Here is a 9,064-nt window from a genome sequence, read left to right as displayed (position 1 = left end):
TGCCCAGAAAGTGGTCTACCACTGAGCTGCATCCCAGCCCCTGGCGTAAAATTCTGATCCAGGTAAATTTACATTCAGAGCTGAGCATGGAAAGCAGTTGTAAACAATGCTGCCTTGTATGCCTTATCCACATCACAGTACAGAAATCGGCAGTTCAGTACTACATGGTGCCTGACCAAACCAGACACCAGCGGACTCTGTGGGGTTGCTAAGGATGTTTAAGTATGCAACACCCACAGGGTCTCTGACCTTTTGCAGATAGTCTTTTTCTGAGGTCCGTAAAGAACATTTGGGTGATATTCCTGCTCAGAATGTCTACCGCAAACAAGATGTGGCTCATTCAAACAAGGTGACTTTGGACCAAGAAGCCACATGAAGTCCAGAGCACAGCCGTGATTACTGGTGTGGGAACAGTCGTTCCTGCAGCCTCTGGGTGACGCCCAAGGGGAAAGTGTCACATCCTTATGAACAAAAGCCTTTTCAAAGGGACTCAAAGTTCTTGGTTCAAATTCAAACTCATCAAAGTAGGCACAGGAGGTTCTCACAGCTAATTTTACCTTGTAGAGTGGGTGTTTCATTGCTGACTCGGCAACTGTACTGAGCTTGCCTTTCTCCTGCTTCCAACTACGAGGCTGGATAGGGCAGCCCACACTGTCATCTCTCTGGGAGAAATGGAGGCCAATCCCGACGCCACTCAATCTTTCTTCCTAAAGGCGATCTGAGACCACAGCGGTCAGATTCCTCAAGAAAAGTTGTCATCTACCAAGCTAGCAAGGAGACATTGGCGTTCAGGAGGTTGTCACACTGGACTGTAGAGAATGGATGGAGTCCTCGAGGGAAGAAGGCTGCTCAGGATGGGTTGCAATCTACTCAGACGGCCCCCGAGCCTGAGACAGTCAGGCTCCAAGAGCCAGAGATGTTAGGTAAAAGAATACCTACAATGGTTGGAAGCAAAACACTTCCCCAAAACTAACTCACAGATGGGAGATGCTGCGCTTCCAACTCCCTGACAGGAAAGCTGTCTAGCACGACACACCCAGGAAATCCAGACTTCGGCTAGTAGTGATAATTGGCCATAGAGTTGCCGTTATTCTAGGGCTCTATAACTGTTGGATCCACGGAGGTTGCTCAAAGATGGGGACAGACCATCAAGGTCTAATAAACCAGAAGCAAACTTTATTCCAGGAAGAAAAAAAAAACTTCATGGAGCACAAAAGGCTTATCAGCTAGCTGAGACCACAGCCAGAGATGGATTTGTAAGGCTGTGGCAAAGGCTGGTTTTTGACCTCCTCTTTTATACCAAGCATTAGGTAATAACAAAAGAATTTTTACAATCTCAAGGTAAAACTCAGACACAAATTGCCCTTCTTTGCAATTTCCATTAACAGAGTTTTTCAGTTAAACTAGTATTTGTATTTAACCCATTGTTTTCCCCTGGCATTCCTTGGTAGTGTTTACCAAGGCTCTGCATCTTTCCTAACACAGCCAGTTTTGCATAGCAGGGAAGGGTATGGAACAATATACAACCAACGAATCAAAAGTCACGTACATCCCACCATTTAAAAGTTAATTCAGCTCACATCAATTTCTGGTCATGAGTGGCCAGGAACGGGGGTGCAGTATCTAAAAGCAGATCCTCAGTTTGCAGAATGACCCAAAGTTTGCAGAGGGCAGCTTCAGTCTTGCAAAAAGAGCTCTGGGCTGGAAAGCAGAGTAACCCACTGTTAACAGTTAATCCTTAAGCTGTTGAGAAAGCTGTCGACAGTCTCTTCTCATTCTCCTAGGCTTATAATTTTATATTTCCTTATTTCTGGAATGTGCACATTTTATTCTTGGACCCTTCAATAAGAGAAAGGTAGACATTACCTTCTGCTGTAGCTACTGTTCTCCTGTACCTACCTGATCTATGGAATGTGAGAAACTAAAATGAGATGTGTTTACAGGTGAAAATAAGCATACGTTCTAAGACTTTCTGGGGGAATGTAAGCTGTCTTATCAATAGTGCTTTGTTAGTAATGTTTTTTTTTTTTATTTTTAAAGGGACTGTTGCTTTGTTTAACTGTGTTGCTAGGGACTGAATTCATGCCCCCCGTTGTGCAAAGCTGTTCTTCCAGTTCTAAATGAAAGTTTTAATGCTGTCTGCATCCTAAAAGGTCAATTCTTGGAAATATTGGGTTAAATAAAAATATTATTGTAATTAAAAAAGATTAAAGACATGAAAGAGAAGTCAATGATAGGAAGAGGATCACTTTTTCACACACTGACCGAAAAGGGGGAGAAAGGGGCACCTCCACATATGGGAGACCCTCAAAGCCTCCTTTGGTTGTTTGGTTGTAAGGTATGAGCCGAGCCGTAGTCACCTTACGTTATGTGACTCTGCTAAATAGCTTCTGCTAAATTTGATTTTAATGTGGAAGCTATTGTCTCATGAATTTCTGTGCTCAGATGATATTCTCAAAAATGCAAAAAATAAGGGATAAATAAATTTTAAGGGCTTCTTGGGATGAAAGAGAGGGAGGGAAGGTGAGGGAGGGAGGGAGAGAGAGGAGACCTAGTGGTCATCAAGTCGCTATAGTATAGTATTTGAATCTGCTCCTTTCAACTCACTGAACACACACACACAGAAACTCACCCCTTAATGTTTGTATTTTTTTTTTACCAGTATTTGAGTGCCCCTGTATAATTATATTTAGCAAATGGTTGTGTTCTATTTAGGAGTATTCTTGGTGGCAGCAGCCATGGAATGAATCTTTTAACTATTAAGAGGATATACAAGAGGAATTTGCTCTTCAGAAGTTAACAAAAGGTTTAACGATTTATTGAACAGGTAACATTTAAGTGGTTACTAGAGCGAAGGAAAAATAAGACAACGAGCAAGACAACAGAGAATTAGAAATGCCAAAATGATACTTTAATTAAAGAAAATTATCTCCTTTATCATATATTTCCATACATAGAGGAAAAGAATCGTTCGTTAGTGGAAGATCACTAGGTAACTGCAAGTGTGTGTGTTTCCGTTTATGAGTCTCCTCAGTTCACAGTACGCGAACATAAGAGACACTGCAGATTCCAATTCACATTTAATACAACTTTCATAGAGGTTTAAATGCAAAGATACCAGCATAGCAGTAGATGTAGAAAATGGTTTGTCTCAGAACCTGAAGAGAATAACAGAAGCAATTCCTAGAGCCTTGTGGGCATCTCAGCTTTGCTGAGCATCTACTGTCATTTGCAGGCAAAGAGAACACACCAGGAATTGCCAAAAGGCAATCAAGTGGGCTTTCATTTTTGTCCCCACCACTGGTGGTGTAGGCATGAGTCCATGCCTTAACCTACCCCTAGAAAAGTAATGTAGCTCTCCTGAATCAGATTAGAATTTCCAAGGCAGTTCTGTTTTTTTTGGGGGGGGGGCATTATTTCTTTAGGAAAGTTTTCAAGTTTAGGAGTGGATATGTTTGTATCAAGTTGAACAAGGAGAAAACTGAGAGGTAGTGAGGCTGGAGTAATACACTCCTATTAAAAAAAAAAGCACTTTGACACCCGAGAAACAAAGTGATATATAAATATAATATATTCAATCATTCAGATTTATTCTACATTTTCCACACAAATTTAAATCAGAAATATTACTTCACAAACACCAATGGTCTGCACACACACAAAAAACATTTTTGCAACAGAACCTTATATTTAATTCTACATTTAAATATACATGCTAGCTTTGCATGTGTATGTTCTAAGGCTGGCTAGCCAAGTCTCTGTATATGGTAAAATCTCTACGATTATCCTGGAGTTGGGTTGGGACAAATCAACCTTTACAGTGTGTGTGACTTTATAGCCAACCTCCTGCCTTTTATGGCCATGGAGCAGAATGGTCCGTCACAGGCCAGCACACACTATCCACACTCAAGGCCAGAGCATGATATTAAGTTTATATGCTTCTGTGTAGACTTCTGTGTGGGTACATAAATCACTATGGCGGCGGCTCTTGTTCCTGCCCATCCTCCACATGCATTTCAACATTACTCAAAACAGAATCATGAAATCTTCACATTTTATAAATATATTGTCTCTACAAATCTAAGGAAATAGAAAATATTCTCAACAAAAAGCCAAACAACATTTATAGATTTCCATTACTTAAAATGTTCTTCTTTGCTTTGTTTTTTTCTTTTGTTATTTTTGAGACAAGGCTAGTTCAGAGATCACTATGTTGCACTGTCTGGCCTTGAATTCACAGCAATGCTCCTGACTCAGACACCAGCCACAGTGCCACAGTGCTGATTTAAAAGATTCTCTCTCTCTCTCTCTCTCTCTCTCTCTCTCTCTCTCTCTCTCTCTCTCTCTCTCTCTCTCTCTCTCTCTCTCTTTGGAACTGAGGTAGCTTTCACTTGAGTCTTTGTCTTTCATTCATTTTCATTTCTGGTGTCTGCAGTTGCATTTTCAATGTCCGCCTGGATTATGGCCTGAATTCTATCTGCAAGAGCATAGCATTTCATTCTTCTGAGGCCTTTAATTAAAGTGCAATATGCATCCTTCCTCCCATGAGCTTGATACCACCCCTGAAGCAACTGGATTTTCTGCTCAGCTGTGTGTTGGAGATTGTCGTTCTTGATCTCGTCTATCATTACCTCAGACATCCCATTCTTCCGGACAAATGTCTTAACTTGATCTAAAGACATTTCTTCAGCAATATGCAGGATGTATTTACGCAAGTCAACGTCTGAAAAACAGAAAATACTCTCTGAAAATGTATTTCTATGAGGGATTTCCTTTACTGAAACCATGTTTATGTCTCCTCTCAAAATTTGGAGTACAGGTGAGTCCTATAGATACAAAGAGAACTGCTCGCTGCAGCTTCTGTAGTTTAATCTCTGAGCTGGGCATACATGCTATCGTTACATCTTCTTATCTCAGTCATGAAAGCAGAAGTTTTAAAAAAGGAATCATGTCTAATGCCCCCTAGAGACGTGATAAACAGACCCACAAACCTAAAGGGTCAGTTCTTCCTATCCCTGAGTCAGATGTCAAAGGATAGGAACATATAGAATTGGACATGTTGTTGTAGAGGGGAGAATGTGCTAACTTTCTATGGCTCCATTTGACCTGGACATCAGTTTACAGGGAGTTTTGTGATAGAGCTGATTGGGAAGATATTGTTCTTAAACCTTTCATAATATGAAGTCTTATCACTACCTGGTTTATTTTTAATTAAGGCTGTTATAAATTTAAACTCTTTATAGAACTGACAGTTCAAATATCAGGAAAGCCTACAATGTCTCTGAAATTTAAAGACTATTTCCCTCTAAAATCTTAGAGTCTGTTCCAGTTTAGGCTGATTCTGACAAAGCCACTTCTGTGAAATAAAGTAATAGAAGGACTTACCTGGAAGATTCATTGGCATGTCTTCCTGGAAGGATTAAAACAGAGAGAGAGAGAGAGAGAGAGAGAGAGAGAGAGAGAGAGAGAGAGAGAGAGAGATTCATACTTAAATGTCATTCAATTCTTTCTAAATTCAGAAGGAAATATAATACAATTGTCTGGTATATATATAATATACACATGTATATGTACATATATATAGAAAATTAGACTGTTTGGGTAAGATGAGTTCTTTCAATCATTCAATTTTGATCCTATAAGGTTCCATCCTCCTGTGGTAGATTCTATCTAGCATTAGCGCCATGGCTAGCTAAAGAGAGCCATACTGTGGCCATTAAGTGGACTTTAAAAGCAAAACCTTGGCTGGAGTTTGGAATCTGAGTCCCGCACTGATGGGGGAGTGTCATATATCAATCTGTTGATTTCCTTGGTTAAGCAATAAAGAAACTGCTAGGCCCATTGGATAGGCCCACCCTTAGGTGGGTGGAGTAAACAGAACAGAATGCCGGGAGGAAGAGGAAGTGAGGTCAGACTCCACAGCGCTCTTCTCGGGAGCAGACGTCCGCCATGCTCCCGGCTCCTGGGCAGACACACGCGATGAAGCTCTGAAGCTCCGACCCAAGATGGACTTAGGCTAGAATCTTCCCGGTAAGACCGGTGCTACACAGATGATAAGAAATGGGCTAGTCCAGGTGCGAGAGTTAGCCGAGAAGAGGCTAGATAGAGATGGGTCAAGCAGTGTTTAAAAGAATACAGTGTCTGTGTAATTATTTCGGGGCATAAGCTAGCCGAGCCGGGCAGGCGGCTGGGGTTTTGGGGACACAGCCCAGCCGCGCCCCATATTACTACAAATGACGCCCAGACGTGTGGCTAACTGAGTCCACAAAAAACTTGAGAAGGCTTAAAAATAATGGAGAGAGAGTTTAACACAGATTTTTGCTGTTTGTTGGTGGCGTGATGTAGAGAGATTTCCTGATTCGGCAACAGCAGCAGAAAAAACGCTGTGTCATTTCAAAGCGTGGCTTCCTGGGGCTGTGCCGCCAGTGCAAACTCTGGCTTTATGTTTGTGTTCCCGCTTGGGATCGGAAGGAGAGTGCTCTGAGACGGTGCGATGATTCAGAGCTTCCCGCCTGCTCCTGGGCAGAAGGCAGAATCAGGCTTAGGCAGGCGGAAGAGCATGGCGGATTCCTGCCGCCATACAGAGACGTGTTTTTAGACTGTGCAGTGCTCTGCCTGTCAGATTTGGATGTTACTTGGATGAAAAGAATTTCTGTGCTGCACGCTCAGTCTCAGAATTAAAGTGCTGAGTGCCGCTCCTACCTGGTAGCCCCAAGAGGCTTCCTGACTCAGCTTCAGCTGCAAAACCCTGCAGCTCATTAAGAGGTCCTGCCACGAAACACTTAAACGGCGTTGACGAAAAGCTGAACGCATGCTTTTCGGTTTTCAGGCGTAGCAGGAAAAAAGGTGCGCGTTTAAAAATGCCGGCTTTCTGGGCCATCCTGCCAGGGCAAACTCTGACTGTTTGAGGCAGGAGGGCCGGCTACCAAGAGAGGACTTGAGTGTTGTCTGTTGTAGCTCGCTGGCTGGCAGGGACCTTGAAACGTCAGGTGTGGCTATAAACATGGCTGCAGCCTGTATACCAGCCATGAGGCTGGAAAGCTAAGGAATGGACTGGATCTAGCTGGCAAAGCCACGCCTTTAGTCCTACTGAGATTGCTTGGCAAATTAAAGACTCACGTGGTCAGAAAAAGAGAGATATACAGTAAAGAGAGATTCAAAGACAGAGAAAACTTCTGAATGGTTTAAAGTGTGTTAAAAATATATGCAAGCTGAAAGTTGAAGTTCTTAAAGCAAAAAACAAAAAAAAGGAAGAGAGTTGTTGTGTGTACACACCTTTAATCCCAACACTTGGGAGGCAGAGGGAGACAGATCTCTGTGAGTTCAAGGTGAAGTAGTGTACGCCTTTAATCCCAATGCCTGGGAGGCAGAGACAGGCGGATCTCCGAGAGTTCAAAGACAGCCTGGTCTACAGATATACGCTCAAAAAGCAAAAAGTTAACCTAGGAATGTCACAGCTTAGATTCTTAAGCACCTAGTGATTTAAAGGCGCAAATCAAAAGTGCTCCTGGATAGTAAAAAATTGCAGATTCACAATAGGACAGATTCAGACTGCTAAACGAGTCACACTGTTGGATGAATGTACGTTGGCTTGGGAGAGAGAAGAAAAAGAATATAGAGAATAAAGTTAATGGTTTAAAAAGAAAAAAGTAAAAGTAAAGTCTTTAAAGAGACAGAGTACAGATAGTTATAGATATAAATAAAAATAAGCCGCGTAAAGATGGAAAATTCACAGAGAGTCTGGATTATGTACATTGTGTTTTCTTTAAAATTTTTGACTGTGAAGGAGCTAAGTACAGACAGACATTTCATTATATGGGCTGCCAAGTGGAACCAGAATGGATATCATGAGGGTATGATTTCAGAATTTGGGTCTAAGGATATGATGCTTTGGAGAGAGTCTTCTTTTGTTTTCACAGAGGATGAGACCCTGTTCATTTCTTCAATTCCAATTTGGTATGATGGACCACGTCCTCCTGAAGGGTTGCTGTGAACATCTTCAGAAAATTGCTTTGCTCAACTGCCAACTGAGATGAAACTAGCACACAGGTTATACCATGAAAGACCTAATTAACGACGCCCCCATTCAGCAGGAAGCAGTTTGGAGAGAAAAAACTGCGCCCATGTTCCCAAAAATGGTTTATAAACGTTCTTTTACATTTAAAGGGGGAAATGATATAGGTATGAATAATTTGCATTGGTATGGATTTTAAGGTCAACTTTGTTATATGTATATGCATATTTCTGCTATTGATTAAGATATTGTGATTGTGTAGTTCACTTAAAATGTAATATATATAGCTTGTTAATAGAAAATCATCAGTCTGTAGTCATGTTAGTTAAGATTTTCTAGATGTGCATAGATATATCTTAGATAGGCATTCTTCATATCTTTCAAAGATTATAGAATATGGCATTTTAAATGTTTTAATAACTTAGGACTTTTCATGACAATGAGACACTCTGCTCCTGGCAGCACCAATCTACTTCAAGAGGAAGATGGGCATCGAAGAGGCTCGTTATGGAGTTTGATAGCCATTTGGGCAAGAAACTGCTCTTGCCTGGACTATTGCATAAACTGGACACAGAGAACCCCCAGAGAGAGGACTACTGAACTTGCCTAAGGTGAGATGATCTTTCGGGGTTCCTGATTCATGAAAGAGTCTGCAAGACATTCTGCAGGACACAACAGATAGTGACTGAACTGACTTTGAATTTTCCTGCTTTATGGAAATGTCTGCTGGATACCATAGGCCTTAAGGCTGAAGATGGATGCCCCAACGGTACAGAGGAACTTTGGGTGACTGTACAGGCAGCGAGATGTCTCTGTCATTTCTAGAGTTTTAAAAGTTGCTTTTTTCTTGTTTGCTTATTGTATCTTTCTGGAGTCTTTGATGGAGTTAAGAATAGTTAGTTATGGTTATAGTTTTCCTTAGTTATGATAAAGATTATTGTAACTTTACTTGATAACTGTTTTGTTATATGTAATTTTGCTAGGTTGAAGTTAAAGCCTTTCTTTTTTGTTTAAACAGAAAAAGGGGAAGTGATGGGGGAGTGTCATATA

The 9,064-nt window shown here is 41.3% G+C and overlaps 1 protein-coding gene across 3 annotated transcripts in view; it reads right to left on the bottom strand.

Moving 5' to 3' along the window:
- Positions 1–1,268: 1,268 nt before the first annotated feature.
- The window catches only part of Fas (Fas cell surface death receptor), a 39,588-nt gene continuing 31,792 nt past the window's right edge, over positions 1,269–9,064 (bottom strand). For 2 of the 3 annotated variants that reach the window (XM_075973866.1, XM_075973867.1), the window contains 2 exons: positions 5,386–5,410; positions 3,550–4,723 (listed from right to left, as the gene is read on the bottom strand). In XM_075973866.1, coding sequence (XP_075829981.1) covers positions 4,407–4,723; positions 5,386–5,410 — 342 coding nt within the window. In that variant the 3' untranslated portion in view covers positions 3,550–4,406. Of the gene's footprint in view, positions 1,702–3,549; positions 4,724–5,385; positions 5,411–9,064 lie in introns of those variants that run through there. The other variant, XM_075973868.1, reaches the window with a different exon arrangement.

Source organism: Microtus pennsylvanicus, chromosome 5 (assembly GCF_037038515.1).
Source record: "Microtus pennsylvanicus isolate mMicPen1 chromosome 5, mMicPen1.hap1, whole genome shotgun sequence".
Lineage (NCBI taxonomy): Eukaryota > Metazoa > Chordata > Mammalia > Rodentia > Cricetidae > Microtus > Microtus pennsylvanicus.
Note: the sequence above shows the minus strand (reverse complement) of the source record. Positions and strands in the feature narration are given on the sequence as shown.